Consider the following 20,110-nt stretch of genomic DNA (forward strand, 5'->3'; position numbering starts at 1 on the left):
GACGTAGTTTCGTTCATTTCACAGGGAAGGCGTTCCCTGACGGAAATATGCAAATATATGCTACAACGCGCCAATAGGATCTCGCTAGCTCGTACATGGCTTTGCCCACATGCTTAATTTGCTGAAACTGTAAACGACACAGATGAACTATTTGGCGTATACCACGGGTATGACAAAACATGTATTTATACTGCTGTAATTACGTTGGTAACCAGCTTATAATAGCGATAAAGAACCTCAGGGGTTTGTGATATATGGCCAATATACCACACCCGTGCCTTATTGCTTAAAAATCCTCTATCTAGCTCTGACAACAGGCACACTTCTCATTTCAAGTAATCGTTTTTTTATTGCCTAAATGCCACGTGCGTCCACTCCAGTGTATTTGTAACAACCTAACTATTACGAAACGTATATTCGATTAAATACGCCTAATGTAGGAAATTAGCAAATAACAATTGTTGTTGACCAAATTCACTATGAAGGGGATTCGATTAATCTGACCCGGGTGAAAGTTGTTTGTATTCGCTTCGAACCGGACCGCCTCCTGGGCGTGTGCCAGGAGCCCCGTTCAAAGACCGCGGCAAAATTGCCTCAAAACCAAATGTACGTAATTAAGCACGAGGAGTAATGATAAGGATGCTATTTTCTTTCACCTGATTTCCTTTGAAAAAACACTTCATCTGCCTTCTCAATGAAAACTAGTTTGAAAATTAATTCGAACATTTATGTAATATAAAATAGATATTGTGTGTTTCTGAGCGGAGCAGATTACTGTTCGATTTGAGAAGGGCGCGACTCCCGCTTTTGCACGCCACGAGCGCTATTACAGGGGTCCCCGGAGCGCAGCATAATCGAATCAGCCCACTCTCTCCTTGACTGTCATACAAAAATTACTCACTTCGTGTGCCTATTTTTATGGACCGATTTTGGGCCGAGTAAAATAAATTGCTTCTCCTTTGCCTTTCAGGTTAAAGTTCGAAATTCTTCTCAAAACATTACAATTGTAATTATTTATGTAACAAAAGCTTGTGATCAATCAGACAGAATGGGCGTGGTAAATCCACTAGCCGCTCATGCACATGTTGTTCGTTCCCTTGGTTACATGGCGCTCTCAACAGTGACTGAAAGCAAAGAGAGAAAAACAACTGCAGAAACTTTTCGCACTAATAGCTAAGTAGCTAACTACCCTGTTATATGCAAATACTTTGGTACGTTAGAATTATAAAGTAGGCACTTTTGCGATCCCCTACATTAGCTATGAATGCCAACAAATTGCTAGCTAACGTTAGCTGCATAATATAAGGCATGTCTGTTCCTGCTCTGAAGATGGACCAACAGGTCGACGACGACAGGGTTTTGTTCCCCACTGCTGTGTCGGAGGAAGTGCTCGTGGAGGCGCGGCGTAAACATGCCATCTGCCGGCTCTTTGGGTCCAGCAGCATTTTCCTATCATCTGAAAGCCGGAGAGGGGACCGGCCTGATCTCATTAACATTTTAACAAACAAAGCCATTGAACAGTGAGTTTGACATGGCAACAGGTTGATGCAGCTTCGTTGACAATGTATTACTTTGATCACATGTCAATAGGATCTCTGAAGATGAGTTTGCCAAGGGTCACTCACCTATATTTATCAATTTGCAGCTATGAGATTGGAGAAGAGGCAATGGCAGAGTCCCAATTTTCAAAGGCTGTGACATTCTTCACCAAAGCTATCCATCTTCAGCCGAAACAGGTACAGAACCACATAAATTGACATCAAGTACCAAATGATTCTGAATATCTACAGTAACTGCTGTTGGAAGGAGAACAGATGGGAGTGAGGTTGATTGTTTAACTGAAATATAGTTTGATTTGTCTGAAAGAATTGTCTGAAGTTGTCATACGTCTCCTGACTTCCAGACCCAGCTCTATGTGAGCCAGGCGGAGGCCTATTTACAGTTATGTGACTTCCAGTCTGCAGTCGTCAGCTACAGGCATGCCTGCCTCCTGGAGCCTCAGGCTAAGACCTTACACACACGTCTGGCCTTCATCTATTACCTACAGGTGAGAGTGAGGAGGGAGAATGTCCCCCAAAGCGGCCTGCTGTGTGATGCAAACAGGATGATCATTCCTACACAGTCAAGCAAGCATCCAGCACTATTGAAATACTTCTTGCTTTCACTTGAAAACAGTTTGTAATACATAAAATCTTGTCCATTCCACAGGGCCAATGTTTGTATGATAAGGGCATGTTCCTGGATGCCCTGGAGTCGTTTGCCAAGGCTGCTGAGCTCAAGCCTAGCTGCAGGTCATATCACATGAGGAGGTCAGTGTGAAATACGAGTTATTCACATGGAGAGCTATGTGCATAAAAATAATAGATGTATTACTGTTTCCTCTATTTACAAACACTTTCTTTGGCTTTATCAATATGTTATCTGCCTAACGCCTCGTGCATACCGGTTGCGTCAAACTGTAAAACTCTGTCAAATTCCGGCAGACGTCCATTCATTTAATTGGGAGGCAATCTGCACTGCTGCGACTCATCTGCGGGACTAGGTTGTGGTTCGTGGCACTGCGTGCAGTGTGTCGCATGCGTTGGATTTTTTAAACTTGTGTGTTGCTTTGCCGCGCGGTGTCAGTAGTAAACCACAGAAGAAGTTGCTAATGTGTGGTGTGAATCTTTTTGCTGTGATGCGGCACTTGAATTGTGAAGACTACGTCAAATGTACCGTACGGCAATAACCTGTGTGGACGCGGCATTAGGAGGTCATGTGAGATCCTTTGACCTCAGCCGTCTCTACAGATAGACAGACACCTTGTACAGCCATGTGATGGTGCTATTCACCTAAGATTTAAAGTGTGAACCACTGAAGTGTCCCCCTTTGTTGCTGTTATAGCCTGGCATGTCTGACGGCCCTGGGCCGCTATACTGACTGTCTGAGGCTGGTCAGTAACTGGCTGGAGGCAGACTCTCAGACCGCAGATCTGTTCACCCTCAGAGCACGGCTCCACAAACAGCTCAACCAGGTCAGTAGTACACTCTCACACTCCGTTACCTCTGTGTTAAACACTGGGCAATATCTGACAATACCATGCTAGAAAGAACAAAGGTGTGGCGATTTCTAGTTTTAACCCTAGGGATAAATAGCTTATGTACTAGCTCAACACGTGACGTCATTGCCACTTTTATCTATATAAATTAGCAAAAGTCTAATTTACATGCAATCTAATGTAATGACAGCACAATTCTCTATACAGGTAAAAATGTGCTACCATGATCTGAGGTCCGCTTTGATTCTCAGTCCGTCGTGCCCAGAGGCAGGTGCCCTGCTGGGCCAGCTAGAGGAGGCCAGTGAAAGGGCCAGGCAGCAGGCCGTCAGCAGGGCCCTGGCAGGGGAGCTCACAGAGGCCCTGTCCAAGATCAACACAGCCCTGGAGCATTGCCCTGAGACTGGGCGGCACTACCTCTTCAGGTGTTGATGGCAGAGTATTTATCAGGTTCTGATACACCAAACAAGGTGGTTGATTAGGCCTGTGGTTTATCTGATACATGCCTGACCCCATTTTACCATACCGTTCTCTGCTACCACTGAAGAGCTATACATCTACATGTACCTGTTAGGAGAAGCTTCTCTACCAATCTATAGTAAATGAGGTTACATACTGTCTATTATCCACTAATATGTAGTATTTTGCACCATAGGGGTATTCTGTACCGCAGGCTGAAAGAGTTTACTGCTGCCATTGAGGACTTGGTCCTGGCTGTGGAGCTGAGTGAGGCTGGAGATGCGGGAGACCAGGGGTCGGAGCTGAGCGGACACACCCAGGAAGACTGGAGGGCCGTGCAGGGAGAGGCCCAGGTCCAGCTGGTGCTCACCTACAACGACTTTGCTGTGCAGTGCTTCTCCCGTAGCTTCTACACAGAGGCAGTCCTGCTGCTCAACAAGGCCATCCAGGAGCAGAAGGAGGAGAGTGGCCTCTACATCAACAGAGGAGGTGAGAAGAAATGAGTGGAGGGGATAATAGAGGAGGGTAAGATCAGGGAAGTGAGGTATGTCTGTGTGTTGGCTGAGGTGAAATTAGGTGAGGAAGGCTGTGGGCTCCCTCTTGAAAAAGGTGCAATTGAAGTCTGGCCCAGTGAAATAACAATATTGTGTAACTATAGATGGTGGGCAGGAGTCTCTGAGATCAAAAGAGAATGTGTTTGAAGTGACTGGTGATGTGATTTTATATCTCCTCATACAACTTGAATACGTTAATGCATAAAGTCAGTACCTATATCCATGGCCATGGGAAGATGTTTAGAGGTTGGGGTGCTGAGAAATGTTTCGCCCTGCACTGCTCAGGCTATTTTTGTTCGCTTAGACCTGAGTAAAAAAGGGCCAGGGCACAAATTTTGTGTATTTTTTATTTTTTAATAATAATCGGATTATCAGGGGGCGCTGCAGCACCCTCAGCACTCCTACTTTCCGTGGCTATGCCTACATCCATAACATCCAATTTCAGGAATGAGTGCATCTGGGTAGACTGCACACATCACTTCAGATATTTATAAAGGTGGTTGTGGTTTGTGCAGACTGTTTCTTCAAGCAGGATGAGTGGGAGTTTGCCCTGGCTGACTACCAGCAGGCGAAGGAGATCTCTCCTGATGACCAGGTCATTAGGATCCGCCTCGCTGTCATCCACAACACCCTGGGAACACACTGCTACCAGGACCGGTGAGTCTCGTCCACAACACCCTGGGAATACACTGAGACCAGGACCGGTGAGTCTCATCCACAACACCCTGGGAATACACTGCGACCAGGACCGGTGAGTCTCGTCCACAACACCCTGGAAACACACTGCTACCAGGACAGGTGAGTCTCATCCACAACACCCTGGGAACACACTGCTACCAGGACCGGTGAATCTCATCCACAACACCCTGGGAACACACTGCTACCAGGACCGGTGAGTCTCATCCACAACACCCTGGGAATACACTGTGACCAGGACCGGTGAGTCTCATTCACAATACCCTGGGAATACACTGCGACCAGGACCGGTGAGTCTCATCCACAACACCCTGGGAACACACTGCTACCAGGACCGGTGAGTCCCATCCACAACACCCTGGGAACACACTGCTACCAGGACCGGTGAGTCTCATCCACAACACCCTGGGAATACACTGTGACCAGGACCGGTGAGTCTGTCTATCATCCACACTACTGTTTCTTGTCTTCACCGCAGGAAGTACCAGGAGGCAGCTGACAAGTTCTCTGAGGCCATCAATTATAACCCTGGAGTTAGCCGGTACTATGAGAACCGAGCCAAAGCCCACAGTAAACTGCCCAACGTTGAGGGGGCCAAGCAGGATGCCATCAGTACCCTCATCCTGGACCCCACTAATGATCAGGCAAGACCCTCAACGCCTATATGTCTCATCCACTCTATCCATAAAACTAACTTTGGCCTCTACAAAAACTATGGACCAGATATTCTGAGCTTTTATGGCAAGGGCTTAACGTGACTTTGTCAGGAAATACGAAGGGCCCTAGTTATGCAAGTACAAAGCTCTCACTACTTGTTTCCTATGCAGTTGGGGGGAAACCAAACATGTTTTTTTATAAATACATGAATGGTTGATTCTTTCTTTTAACCAACGTTTCATTTTATGTAATAAATGTTTCATAAAGTGGTGCGGAACTCCCACGGTGCAGAACTGACTGCTGTAGTAAATCTGTCCGTGTGTGTGTTTGTGTGTAGGTGGTCCCTCTGCTGCTGAGTCTATTCCCAGGCTGCTCCGTGTCAGATATTCTGTCCAGTGAAACGGCCAGGACGGTCAAAGCCCAGCTGATGGACAGCATCCAGGCCTGCAAACAATCTGCATCCTCCGTGTTAAGGTTAGGCTAGCACTGTTTGTCTGCAACCCCTCCCTGTTACTGCTAAACAGGTCAGACCTGAGTCAGAAAGATATATGTCCAATACTTCATCTTCACTTGGTTTAGTTTGCCAGGTACAATATAACCAGTGGAATAGTTCCCAAAGTGCAGAATCCAAGCTAAATTAAGCACACCTCAAGTACTTTCATGTTTTTGACATATTTTGTTTAAAGGGCAGTTGCACAGGTCCAGATGAAGACTTCTCCTGGACTACAAATAAGCTTTTTCAACAGAGAGTCTCAATTGTAAGTGATTTGTAGTCCTTTCATAGGCTAAATATGGGTGTGTTCACCAGTCCCAAAGTGTACAAACTAACTGTGGTGGATGCTAATTACAGATTTCCTTAACCTGTTTCCCCAGAATGTGCAGTGAGCTTGACAAGATAACCCTGTCACATGACGCAGACAGCCAGTCTGACAGCCAATCCTCAGAGGACCAGTTCGACCAGGGCGCGGAGCCTCTTAAAGCCTGTGAGGCCCCGCAGGAGGTATACCAGCAGATTGTCAGGATCAACCAGCAGGTACGAGACCAGGAAGACATCCAGACACTGGGACAGACAAACTCATCTAACCTCATCTAATGAGGTCACTCAATAAAGCCCTTCAATTCAAACTCTCTTTTCCATACCTCTAATTCACCAAATCACATAAAACGCTCATGCTTTCCACTCACATTCACCATTGATCAGTATTTGTTTTATTTGGATCTTCCACCCGTTGAGAGCATCTCTCATACTGACCAAAGGTGCACTTCCTGTGTTGGCTGTGCCAGGTGAAGCAAGCAGTGCGATTGGCCCTCGAATGGCGGCAGCCTCTACATTATGACGGGCCCCGTCTGTCCCCCGGCTGCACAGTGGAACAGGAGCAATCTGCACTGGGCTCAAAGGACAGGCCATACCACTGGAGGAAGTTTGGGGGGTTTGGAGTGAATTCCAAATGAGCAGTAACACTATGGTATTTACTACTGTTTGGTTGACATTGTGGAACTGTTGGTCCACTGTTGCTCTTCAGCCCTCTGAGCTTGAGTGTGGGCATAGTAATGTAGAGGTTGTGATGGTACCATAATGTTCTTAATCCAATAGGTGTCAGTAGAGGCACAATTTTCCATAGTTCCACCTCACCTGTTTGGATTTATTTAATTGATCCATTCATCTAGATTGTCAGGGCACAACGATTTTGTTATGGTATTTTCCTCAAGTTTTTGTATTGTTTATGTCCATAGATTAACAGGCATATGGAGACATGTGAAGGGCGTATGACAAAAGGGAATAGGTGGGGCAGTTCATTGATATGACAGACATAAAGGATGGAGATGCTGTACTGTAGCTCTATTGTGTCGGTTCTATAAGCTTGAGAATTTAGTTGAATGTTAATACCATTGTCTGTTTAGCAATTTCTTTTAACAGTATACAGTAAATCTTTATTTTTAACAGATTGTTTTGCGTTGGAAATTTGTCTGAAAAGTATGTTTTGCCAAATTAAAAGATATTTATCCAGACTATAGACAATTGTATAGATTGAATTCATACTGGTCCTGTAAATAAATCTAGAGTTTAAAATATTTTATGCGTGGCAATAAAGTGGTTTACAGTGTGTAATAGTTGGGGATTGTAGCATATTGTATATGGGAGACTGGAGAGAAGTTGTTGTTTTGAGAGCGAAGCAGCTGCCCCCTCCCTGCACTGTAGTAACATTGGAGGAGAAAGGAGTTGTGACACTCAACCCTGTAGAAAACACCCCAGCAGTAGCTGATCACATGCACTCCATCCATCCATACCAGCTATTTCAATTGCTGAACAAACAATACTTAATTTGGCTTAATTTGTGACCAGAATGAAGGAACAGTACAAAGTCTCCTCAAGCTCCCCTTGCCGGTATAAGAATTTGAGAGCAGTGGCATAGTCACATGCGGAGTGGAACAGCGGAGAAAGTCATATAAAAGTACATGTTCATACACCGTACGCCAGATACCACCCAAATCTTCTCAATGGTGTCTGTCCAATGTTGGTGCAGACGACCACGGAGCCCATGCCCAGACTGATGTCAATCCTCAGATGTGGTGTTGACTTTCAGTCGCTCCATTTGGAGAGCGTGGTCGGGCCGCCGCCTTACAATGTTGTGTCTCAGTGGGGATGGTGCTTGGTGCCTGGTTCAGCTCCCTCAGACAGTGTGTGTGTGTGTGTGTGGGCTGCAGCCCCTGAACAAAGTGGTCTGGGACAGACGGTGGTCGTAAAGGAGCTGAAAAGTGTTTCACACACGCGTAATAAAAGTTTCAGGTTACTGTCCTGTCAGGAATGGGAAATGCGTCCAGGAGATCCCAGTGGCCGTCAGGTTTTTACCCCAGACAAAAACACCTTTCTCTGGGCACAGGAGCTGGTGGCTTGGCACCCTGTCAAATAATTAATGGTGAACCGGAGAAGTTTCATTCACGTTTGGCTGGAATCTGTTTTGTCTTAAGACATTCAGAACACGTTTGAACTCTTTGGGTAGTGTTCGGAGCAGGTGACGTGCAGCTAACGCACGCCACTATGTCGTCCTGAAAGGGAAATGTAGGAGTCTTGCCGTTTTATTATGTGTAGGTCTTTAAGTGGATTAGTGCCGCTTCATTTATTTGCCAGTCATGGTGTGTATCAATGGTGATACAAAATTACTTAAATACAGGTAGTTATTTTCCATTCACATGAGGGGTCTTTGCTCAAGGATGCAGAATCAGATCAAATGAAGCATCAACATTTTATTTTCAAATATTTCTTACAAAAAATATTTACGTACGTGATAGTGAAACAGTTAATTACAAACCTTCCCATTACAATAAATAAGCATTATATAAAGTATAGTTCATCATGGTTAAAGAGAGTGAGGTTGCAAAGTAAAGAAATAAAGTGAAAGTTGCTTGGTCACTCACTTTACTGGAATAAATACCTGCCGCCTCAAAAACATTCTAAAGTTTTGCAGTTGGTTTACAGCCTAGCGTCTGGACCGGATTCCGCTACACTCAAAAGTCTGATGCACCAGATGACATGTTTGGCACCTAGGGGATATATTGAAGCAAGTACAATGTGCTTTCACAATCTTGTAATTTTCATAACCAAATTTAACTGCATATTTTCTTTCTCAGAGAGAGGAGCAGACATTAGGTCCTTCTGAGAAATGTTTGATAGACAATTTATTCATCTTGGAGAGATAAAATGTCTGCCGGTTTGTGCTACTCACAAATTTTCCAGTCAGTTTTACTGGCTTGCCTCAGGAACACTCTCCCTGTCAGTCTCCCCGTGTTTTGAAGTAGAGGGCTGATCGCCTGTTTTCTGTACAGGGGGAAGAGACAGCCATACTCTTCAGGTCCTTGAGGGCACAGTACAGGGCTTGACCTTTGCAGATATGTTTTCCCTGTAACCCTTCATTGTATGACATCTTTCTCTATTTGCTCTCTCTCTGGACATCACCAAGACCAATTGACTTATAAAAGTGTATCTGTCTTGTGGGGTCACTTCCAGCCATTCTGTTCTTTGAGCATGCTGATGTTCAGTCCTTTGTGAACAGGTTTAGTGCTGCTCAAGTCCAGTCCTTTCTTAACGGGTGTACTAGGTGGGTTGTACAGAGAGAGAGAGTTGGTGAGCTGCAGACCCGTGTCCAAGGCCGTTCAGTGGGAATGGTCCAAATGGTTAGAGATGGGGTCTTCTTGTCCTTCTCCTTCGTAGAAGCAGGAAAGGGTGGCTGATAGTAAATGACAGAGTGAGAAAAGTTAGAGCATTGTTTCCCAAACTCGATCCTGGTGACCCTTAGGGGTGAACATTTTGTTTTTGCCCTAGCACTGCACAGCTGATTCAATTAATTAAAGCTTAATGATGTGTTATTTTAATCTGCTGTGTAGTGCTAGAGCAAAAACCAAAACGTGCACCTCTTGGGGTCCCTGGGACCAAGTTTGTGAAACACTGAGAGAAGTGATTAAGAGACAAGTAATATTTTTCAGTGCTGAGTTTAGAAACAAAGGTGTCTATTGGCGCTTACAGCACATTATATCTGACTAGCAATTTAGCAAGTATGTTTGTTCAACTGTAGACATGGCAGCTCTGGTACAAGCACCATTGAAGTCACTGTGAATTATTATCTAAGTCAGGGCTCTCCAACCCTGTTCCTGGAGAGCAAAACCCCAGTTGTAACTCACCTGATTCAGCTTATCAACCAGCTAATTATTAGAATCAGGTGCACTAGATTAGATTTGTGGGTATTAGGTAGTTGTTGTGGAATTGTTAGATTAAATGTTAGATATTGCTGCACTGTTGAAACTAGAAACACAAGCATTTCGCTACACTCACAATAACATCTGCTAACCATGTGTATGTGACTAATAATATTTGATCTGATTTAGATTAGGGTGGGAGTGAAAACCAACTGGACGGTAGCTCTCCAGGAACAGGGTTGGAGAGAACTGATCTAAGTGAAGTATAGGCACAATTCAGCTACTCATTGAACAAGCTGAAATTAACTTGTTCTGCGCTTCCTGCAATATGTTTCCAGCACTGAAACCATGTGCATTGTTGAGGTAAAAAGGATGTAGCAGCTGAGCTTGGCAGGGACATCTGTCCCTGCATAGCGGTTCATCTTGGGTAGCAGCAACACGAAGGACACAGCCATAGACAGGTGATAGAAACTGTGGACATAGGCATATTCCCACTTGTGTAAACCTAATTCAAATCAATAATTTAAAAAAACAACTTTTTGATGTCAATGTGTTCACACTTGTGCAAATCCGAACACATCTCAACTAGGTTTGACATTTACGCTTGCCTTCGTTGTGAATGGAAAGGGGAAGGAGGGAGATTGCGTTGTGATGATACCTGAAAGTAGAAGCGGAGCATCAGAGCCGGAGCATCAGAGTCAGGGCACCGACGCAGCATCCTGGTCCCACCAGTTGGGTATATACACGTCTCTGGTAGAGGTCCTTTATCCCTTTCATTTTCTGTAACTGATCAGTTTAGAATAACAGGTTCAGTTGAAGAGATAATCAATGCAATGTTGCTAGCCGGTATCTAAAAAACCAGGTATAAACTTTGGTATACATTTCGCATTGACAAGATTATGAGATATCTATTAAATTACTGTAAATATGACCATTTTAGGGCATATTGTTATCAGTGTTTGTCATAGTCATATTATAAGTTGTCTTCACACAACCCTGACAGTGATTATGAATACTGCTGATCCTATTGGTCCAGAGTAGATCCCATGGTCCTGGTTGATCCCACAGCACAGGTCAACACCCCAAACATGGAAGCTAATATAAAAATATATAGTGTGTGTATGTGTGTGTAGCAGAGAATGGGAGACAGACACAGCACATTCTTCCAAACAATTGTTCAGTGATATTGCATGCAGAGCCCTTGCCCTCTGAACATAGTTTTATGCCACTTAACAACGCACCCTGAGGATGGGCCATTACAGTGTCAGGATACAATACTGTTTATATTCACCTATCAGTGTGACCCAGATAGAGATGGTTGTTCCGTACACAATGAAGTACTCCAGGACACTTAATGAAGCATATGATGGAGAGGCCTGGCCCATCACATGCATGGTGAATCTAGGTATGTCATGGTGAATCTAGGTATGCCATGGTATATCCAGGTAGGTCATGGTAAATCTAGGTATGTCATGGTAAATCTAGGTAGGTCATGGTAAATCTATGGTATGTTATGGTAAATCTAGGTATGTCATGGTAAATCTAGGTAGGTCATGGTAAATCTAGGTAGGTCATGGTAAATCTAGGTAGGTCATGGTAAATCTAGGTAGGTCATGGTAAATCTAGGTAGGTCATGGTAAATATAGGTAGGGTTATGGTATATCTAGGTAGGTCATGGTATATCTAGGTAGGTCATGGTAAATCTATGGTATGTTATGGTAAATCTAGGTAGGTCATGGTAAATCTAGGTATGTCATGGTAAATCTAGGTATGTCATAGTAAATCTAGGTAGGTTATGGTAAATCTAGGTAGGTCATGGTAGGTCAAGGTAGGTCATGGTAAATTTAGTACCATTGTATTACACAGTAACTTAATTTCTGTCCATTTCAATTCTGACAGGACACAGTGCCATCAACAAATACTGTCTCTGGTAGGTTAGCAGTGATAGAAACGCAACATAAAGGTAGACCCACACTTCAAGTTGTAAACATATGTGCCCCTAATAAATGACACATATGACTGTACATAGGTCTGTACAATGCATTTTCTTCAGTATCAAAATGATAATCATAACTTTTTCTTAGTATGTATTGTATGGATCAATGTTTTTCCAGAGGCAGTTGTGAAGTAGTGAATATAAATAGTGCATGAATCTAATTGAGTTGATAGAGAGAGTGGTAGAGAGGGTGAGCACTTTAATTACGGCAGGGTGCTAAATCAGGGTCACAGAGTGTTTCTTGGTAGTCTTATACAAATCTAATTTCAAACAAAAGTACACCCCTCACACACATGATTATGGGCTTAAAAGAATAAGACACCTGTACCATGTCAGATATAGAGTTTTGAGTTTACAATTTTGAGTTTACATCCGAATATTACACTTTAAATATATCACAGAACACTGAAATATAACCAAAACGTTTGACATAGAAACACCAGATTTTTGTCTGTTTTTTTAAGTAATGTTTATTAATTATGAAATGATGAAAAATATTAAACACTCTTCCCCCATGAGGCCACTCGAGGACAATTTGGTAATTTGATTGCAGAAAAGGGCTACGCCCTTAGAACTAGCTGGTGGTGGTCCTCATCTCTCCTCAATGGTTGCACTTGCCCTGTGGGGCTGATGAGAGACCACAAAGGGGTGCAGTGTAGTTGGGAACACACCCTCATGCCTCAGATTCCAGGACAGGATATAACATTAGCACTCGGCACACGACCAGAACGCCACTCAGGCTTAGCTTGGGGACCCCAGTGGGTGTTCAGTGCCACTGGTCTCTGGTCTCTGGCCTCCCCATACCAGCCCACTGTACAGCCTTTGGAATTTGTAATGGCCCCTGGAAAGGGGCTGACCCCAGAATTCTGAGGTTAAAGGTCATGGATTGAGCCTGTTGAGAGGGCAATGTGAGAGGAGGGGGAAAGCAAACAAAATGAAAGTGTATCATGCTTACTTTCACCTCAACAGGCCCATACCCCTGCTCTGTCCCTGTCTAAACATAGTCATGGACAGTAGTGTGGGAATGTGGCTGCCAGGGACTTCCTGTAAGCATCTGAGAAAACACTGGGCTTCCTTTTGATTAGCTCATAAATAGTTCTGCCTTCTGCCCTCCAGTTCTTTTACAAATAATAAAGAAGATGTTTTAGTTGGTCAACTCTGTGAACGCATAATACTAAAAAAAATGTTTTAAAGCTGTGGGAATATATCCAAAGTATATTTGGAAAGTGACTTTGAGATACATAGAGTATACAAAACATTGAGTTGAACCCCCTTTTGCCCTCAGAACAGCCTCAATATGTTGCGGCATGGACTCTACAAGGTGTCGAAAGCGTTCCACAGGGATGATGGCCCATGTTGACTCCAATGCTTTCCACAGTTTTGTCAAGTTGGCTGGATGTCCTTTGGGTGGTGGACCATTCTTGATACACACAGGAAACTGCTGTGTGAAAAACCCAGCAGCGTTGCAGTTCTTGACACACTCAAACCGGTGGACCTGGCACCTACTACCATACCCTGTTCAAAGGCACTTAAATCTTTTGTCTTGACCATTCAACCTCTGTCTCAATTGTCTCAAAGCTTAAAAATCCTTCTATAACCTGTCTCCTCCCCACGGATTGAAGTGGATTTAACAGGTTACATCAATAAGGGATCGTAGCTTTCACCTGGATTCACCTGGTCAGTCTATCTCATAGAAAGAGCAGGTGTTCCTAATATTTTGTACACTCAGTGTACATACTGTATGAGTATAGAATAGTTATCTGTTAAACTCCCATGTAGAGAATATATCCACGGCACATGCATGCTTTGTGTGTGTGTGTTGGTATGTAGGTATGTAGTTATATTGTGTGTGTGTGCCTGTCTGTCTATGTGCTTGATGATGTGTAGGTCTGCCAATCTGTCTGGCTGTCTGTCTGTGAGCATGAATGTGTCTGTCTAAAGAGCAGTACCAGCTTGAATAAACTTGGGCTGTGAGCCAAGAGGACATCAGAGAATGTTATGACAGCTCCTCTCCTGCTGAAGAGGAGCAGTCACTGTGCTTCTAAGCTCAGAGGAAGTAGGTGAGAATTTAAAAAGATAAAACTATAACCATTGAAATGGACTAAAATGAATTTATCAGGTACCTCAATAGCTTACATAATTTTAAGAGAAGTGAGGCAGTTTAAAATAAACTGTTAAAGACACCTCAGAAATAAATAGAGCTTAACAATTCAGATAAAATGTGTTATAATTCAGATTTGATTTCAGACATATAAATGATGACTAAAATGAATGTAAATAAAACCAAAAAAATGCCAGTATTGTTTATATCTCAGTTTAGGAATATACCTTTTTATTCTAGAATCTCTCTCTCACTGAAAGAGCGTCATTGACTGAAACAGTATATATTTATTTTCCAACATCCTGTGGAGGGGAAAAAAACTAAAATGTTTCCTCTTGTCTGTGTGTACTAACCATACTGTCTCCAGACCGTTTCTCCACACAACACCAAACCTCAGGGGTATTGTTAACCCTCCACAACATTTCCTCTGTTTGACGCCTCGTACTTTACACTTTTATAGGAAGGAGAGAGAGAAAGAGAGAGAGAGAATATCACTCAACTTGCAGTATATGTAGTTCTCTCTCTGACCTATGTATATCACCATATATACACTACATGACCATAAGTAAATTGACACCTTCTTGTTGAACATCTCATTCCAAAATCATGGACATTAATATGGAGTTGGTCTCCCTTCACTGCCACAACAGCCTCCACTCTTCTGGGAAGACTTTCCACTAGATGTTCGACCATTGCTGCAGGGACTTGCTTCCATTCAGCCACAAGAGCATTAGTGAGGTCAGGCACTGATGTTGGGTAATTAGGCCTGGCTCGCAGTCGACTTTCCATTTCATCCCAAAGGTGTTCGATGGGGTTGAGGTCAGGGCTCTGTGCAGGCCAGAGCCCTGACCGATCTCAACAAACCATTTCTGTATGGACGTTACTTTGTGCAAGGGGGCATTGTCATGCTGAAACAGGAAAGGGCCTTCCCCAAAATGTTGCCACAAAGTTGAAGCACAGAATCATCTAGAATGTCATTGTATGCTGTAGCATTAAGATTTTCCTTCACTGGAACTAAAGGGCCTAGCTCGAACCATGAAAAAAAGCCCCAGACCATTATTCCTCCTCCACCAAACTTTACATTTGGCACTATGCATTGGGTTAAGTAGTGTTGTCCTAGCATCCACCAAACCCAGATTTGTCCGTCAGACTGCCAAATGGTGATGCGTGATTCATCCCTCCACAGAACGCGTTTCCACTGCTCTCGAGTCCAATGGTGGCAAGCACTCCAGCCAACGCTTGGCATTGCGTATGGTGAACTTAGGCTTGTGTGCAGCTGCTCGGCCAAGGAAACCCATTTCATGAAGCCCCCGATGAACAGTTCTTGTGCTATTGTTGCTTCCAGAGGCAGTTTGAAACTCGGTAGTGAGTGTAGCAAACGAGGACAGACAATTTTTACACACTACGCGCTTCAGCACTCGGTGGTCCCCTTCTGTGAGCTTGTATGGCCTACCACTTTGCGGCTGAGCCGTTGTTGCTCTTAGACGTTTCCACTTCACAATAACAGCACGTACAGTTCTAGCAGTGCAGAAGTTTGACGAACTGGAATGATGCCACGTTGAAAGTCACAGAGCTCTTTAGTAAGGCCATTCTACTGCCAATAGATTGTCTATGGAGATTGCATGTCTGTGTGCTCGATTTTCTACACCTGTCAGCAACGGGTGTGGCTGAAATAGCCGAATCCACTAATATGAAGGGTTGTCCACATACTTTTGTATATATAGATTATCTGTGTGATTGTATGGAGCATGTGATTGAAGCCTAGCAGTGTAGCGTAGTAGAGGAATCCTAATGCACATAGCAGACACAGAGGCAACGTAGCAGAGAGAACATGTGGCTGCTGGGTGCAGACGTTGTGGGCAGGCATGGTGGTCCTCCCAGTCCCAGTCTCTCACTCTCTCTCTGTGCTGCTCAAGACATTCTAGAGACTCAACCTCTCTTACTTTCTCCATCGTCTTTCTCTTTTTCATTCACTCTCTTCGTATCTGTAACTTTGATATGCATAATGCTTTCTAATTGAAATGTTTGTTTATGTATAGGGCCTTAGATATTCTGGATCCACCTCAGTGATAGGTAGGGTCCTGCTCTGAAACTCATCACGAACTACTTCCTGGTGTGTTCTCTCGACATTGAAACAAGCACACAGGGCAAGATATCAGCGCCTGAAGAGGAAATGGGAGAAAGGATGTTCAGGGAACTGAGAAGATGAGGGGAAGGGGTGATGGGAGGGGAGGTTGGGGGTTTAGGGGAGGGGGTAGGGGGGGTGTCCCACTGTTGGAAACAGCAACATCCTCCTCTGTCTGACCTGCGAGTGGAGTGGAGCGAAGTGGAGTAGAGGGCGAGAGCAGAGAGAGAGTTGAGCTGCCAGGCTTGCGCTGGCCTGTCAATAGGACAGAGTCCCCACCACATACAGCAGCAGCAGAGGCATGCACCCCAGTGCTTGGCACCGTTTGGGAGCCTCCTGTTTGTAGGCGTTCCTCACTCCCTACTGCCACTCTCTTCCTGCTGCTGGGAGGAGAAGGGGGTGGAGGGGAGGAGAGGGGGGAGGGAGGGAGGGAGGGGAAGAGGGATGCAAAGCACACACCTTACCTCTCTCCCTCTCTCTCCCTCTGCACACACATCACAGCAGCACCACCACCACACCACCCACTCTGACCCGGCATCACACAACTCGGTGGCCCCTGGACTGCAGCTAGGTGAGTGGGTAAATATTTACACTCCTCCAGCCTGTCTGTGTGTATATAATGTGTGTGTTCATAAGTGATTCTGTGTGTGTGTGTCTACCGTGAAGTATGTTTTGTGATGTGGTAGTCGAGCCAATGAGACTTGTCTCTTGTTCCTGGCCAAAACAAGTGTGTGTGTGTGTGTGTGTGTGTGTGTGTGTGTGTGTGTGTGTGTGTGTGTGTGTGTGTGTGTGTATGTGTGTGTATGGTTGTGAATGTATGTGTATGGTTGTGAAGGCGTGTGTGGTTGTGAATGCGTGTGTGGTTGTGAATGCGTGTGTGGTTGTGAATGTGTGTGTATTGATGGAGAGCTCTCTACTGCTGTGGGAGAGACTGATGAGGGGGAGACTCTTTTTCATGCTAATTCACATTCTGAAACTGCCCAATGAAAAAGTGATTTGAACAATAAACTACATCATGTGTTATAGCATACTAAATGCATTAGTGTTGATGATGTCTTAGGTATTCTGTTAAACGTGTGAAGATGATCAAATCTAGTTCTCATCAACTGCAGAAGAATTAGGATCTTGAGTAGAAAACTACCCAAATTATTACTCAATGATTGTGGATCAATATTGTGAAAAGCACCAGTCTAAGATAGTCAGTGTACATTCTGTAATGATTCTTTCTTAAACAATAGTGAAATTAAGTCAATTGCTTGGCGTTAAGTGTGGTGATTGTAGAGATTGCAGAATTTTGCACTTTGTTACATTAAAAATGTTAGTCATTTAGCAGACGCTCTTGTCCAGAGCGACTTACAGTTAGTACATTCATCTTAAGCTAGCTAGTGACACAAAGTTTACCTGGTAAAGAAGAAATCCCCACCAGCTGCTCTGAGGATGGTAGGCTCAGCTGTTTGAAAGTGCCTCAGTGTGAAGGAGAAGGATTTGATAGCTAGACCATTACTCACAAAGAACACATCAATTATGGTTATGGTCACTGAGGAAAAACAATGCACACAGAATGAGGCATGGAACAAACTACTTGAAGGCACTCTGGCACAAAGGTGGAGGAGTCCCCAACGTGGTTATTAGAAACAATGTCTAAAGTGTCACTCATTCCGCAAAGACAGACCACATGCACTCTCTCTCCACTCCAAAACGTGAGTGACCTCTACTTAACTTCTCTCAGCCTCTATGTGTCTGTCTGCCTGCGCTCCTCTCTCTGCACTTGGTGTAAGCAGAGCGAGGTTGAGGACTCGTGGAGAGCAGCGGACAATTGAGTTGGATCAAAATACCTTTTCCACTTCACATATGAACGTGAGAAGGCTTGCTAAAGAAAGGATAAAAAAGGATGAGTCTGCCTGGGCCTTCCATCCAGACCAGACAGCCCTGGTCGGAGCAGCCCCAGCTCCCCACAGCCTCCCCAGGGACTGTCCGCTATCTGTCTGCTGCCAATGAAGGAAAAACACCCCTCCTCCCCTCTGTCCCCCTGAGGCCCACTGCTCAGGGGATGCTGGGGGTGTGGCAATGGGGAGACACACAGGGCTGTGTTTACTCTTCTCTGTGGCCCTGGGACGCCTTGTGAGGAGGAAGGCCTGTTTCACGGGCGACAGACAGAGGGGTCTGTGAGAGACTGCGTTGTCTGTGTGAGAGAGAGTGAGTGTGTGTTTGGCAGCTGGATGTACTCCAGTTGTGTCTGGGAGGATAATGAACTCCAGGTGTTCCAGTGGGTAGTTTAAGACACCTGTCACCAATACATAGTGCCAGAAAAAGCCAGACTGCAAACAGGGCTAGACGATCTGTTTGCTTATTTTAAGAAGCCTACCTAAGTGGAGCTGTGGGCCTGATGAGGAGGAGAGACGGGACAGGGGGATGTGCAAGGGGGCCTTTTCTAGAATCGGAGCGTGACTGGATGTTTATGTCACTGGTGTGTGTGTGCTTGCATGAATGTATGTGAGTGTGTGTTTGAATGTGTGTGTTTGTGTTACCTTACAGTAAGCACCTGGGCCAGCCGGTGCATTTACACTGAGGTGGAGGAAACAAAGGCCTACCTGTGTGGAAGCCTAGGCCTTGAGTCAGGAAACTTACCTTAGTCAATCCAGCACTGAGACTTGTTTAACTTTTACATGCTGCTTTCATGGTCCAAATCCTGTCTCCAACACCTGTGCTCACTCAACAGCCTGCCTGTGTCACCACCTGACTATCTCAAGGATTGAGATAGTGATTGCCAGTGCACTAAAATGTTTCAAGACATTTACGTTGAAGCCCACATGGGTCTGACATAAATACGTTTCCTCTGAAACACCTGTAAGTGCTCTAATTTGGTCTGTTTAACACATTTGCATGGATAGTCGACCCCTGATATATGTGATAGCTAAAGACTGTTATAAAAGCGTGTTTTATACCGCAGCATACGGATATCTGGAGTAAGTAAAAATGTTGTGTTTGAATTGGGACTGGTGAACTTCTGTGAACAGAGTTTGTTCTTATCTTATAGTGCATCAGTACATCATGGTGGCAAGCTTCCTGCCATCCAGGACCAATATACTAGGAGGTGTCAAAGACTCCAGACACCCAAGTCATAGACTGTTCTCTCTGCTACCACACGGCAAGTGGTACCGGAGTACCAAGTCTCGGTCCAAAAGGCTCCTTAACAGCTTCTACCCCCAAGCCATAAAACCGCTGAACAATTCATCAAATGGCCACCCAGACTACATTTACATTGACACCCACCTTTGTTTTTACACTGCTGCTACTCGCTGTTTATTATCGATGCAAAGTCACTTTACCCCTACCTACATGTACAAATTACACTGACTAACCTGTGTCCCCACACATTGACTCTGTATCGGTACCCCTTGTATATAGCCTCGTTATTGTTATTTTATTGTGTCACTTTTAAAATATATTTTTTTACTTTAGTTTATTTGGTAAATATTTTCTTAACTCTATTTTCTTAAAACTGGATTGTTGGTTAAGGGCTTGTAAGAAAGCATTTCACGGTAAGGTCTACACCCATTGTATTCGGTGCATGTGACAAATAACGATTTGATATGATTGTGCCCTTGTTAAGAGTCGACTGTATCAGATATACCAAGTGTTTATTGAGGATGTCTTTCGAAATCAAAGTGTTTTCCCACTCTGTTTGTCAGTACCTGATGTAGGATCTTAATTTGAGCCAGTCTTATACAGCAGGAATATAAGGAAATTACAAGTATTATGTGTCTTATAACTTTAGAAGCATGTTAAATGTTCT

General features: G+C 44.3%; 2 protein-coding genes, 1 long non-coding RNA gene and 1 pseudogene across 4 annotated transcripts in view; 2 read left to right on the plus strand and 2 right to left on the minus strand.

Moving 5' to 3' along the window:
* Positions 1–44: 44 nt before the first annotated feature.
* On the plus strand, positions 45–7,473 carry LOC109877485 (tetratricopeptide repeat protein 16). 2 transcript variants are annotated; one of them, XM_031818841.1, is made up of 14 exons: positions 45–167; positions 1,330–1,520; positions 1,646–1,736; positions 1,904–2,047; positions 2,209–2,309; positions 2,884–3,013; positions 3,245–3,459; positions 3,690–3,982; positions 4,563–4,704; positions 5,222–5,387; positions 5,738–5,874; positions 6,087–6,158; positions 6,274–6,433; positions 6,685–7,473. In XM_031818841.1, exons 2-14 carry the CDS (start codon positions 1,330–1,332, stop codon positions 6,850–6,852), a joined length of 2,010 nt encoding a protein of 669 aa, XP_031674701.1. In that variant the 5' UTR covers positions 45–167; the 3' UTR covers positions 6,853–7,473. The 2 variants fall into 2 exon arrangements, with proteins under 2 accessions (XP_031674701.1, XP_020325325.1); XM_020469736.2 differs by lacking the exon at positions 45–167 and having other exon boundaries at positions 1,056–1,520.
* A 1,160-nt stretch (positions 7,474–8,633) lies between these two features.
* LOC116367251 (uncharacterized) lies at positions 8,634–10,045 on the minus strand. The gene is made up of 2 exons (XR_004208343.1): positions 9,921–10,045; positions 8,634–9,626 (listed from the first exon to the last, which is right to left on the minus strand). It is a non-coding gene; the product is annotated as an uncharacterized LOC116367251 (long non-coding RNA).
* Positions 10,046–10,394: 349 nt separating this feature from the next.
* Positions 10,395–16,141, minus strand: LOC109873318 (protein myomaker-like; annotated as a pseudogene).
* A 2,064-nt stretch (positions 16,142–18,205) lies between these two features.
* Positions 18,206–20,110, plus strand: part of LOC109873324 (ADAMTS-like protein 2) — a 28,016-nt gene continuing 26,111 nt past the window's right edge. The window contains exon 1 of the mRNA XM_031816324.1: positions 18,206–18,435. Coding sequence (XP_031672184.1) covers positions 18,206–18,435 — 230 coding nt within the window. The remainder of the gene's footprint in view (positions 18,436–20,110) is intronic.

The sequence above is a fragment of the Oncorhynchus kisutch genome, linkage group LG3 (assembly GCF_002021735.2).
Source record: "Oncorhynchus kisutch isolate 150728-3 linkage group LG3, Okis_V2, whole genome shotgun sequence".
Classification (NCBI taxonomy): domain Eukaryota; kingdom Metazoa; phylum Chordata; class Actinopteri; order Salmoniformes; family Salmonidae; genus Oncorhynchus; species Oncorhynchus kisutch.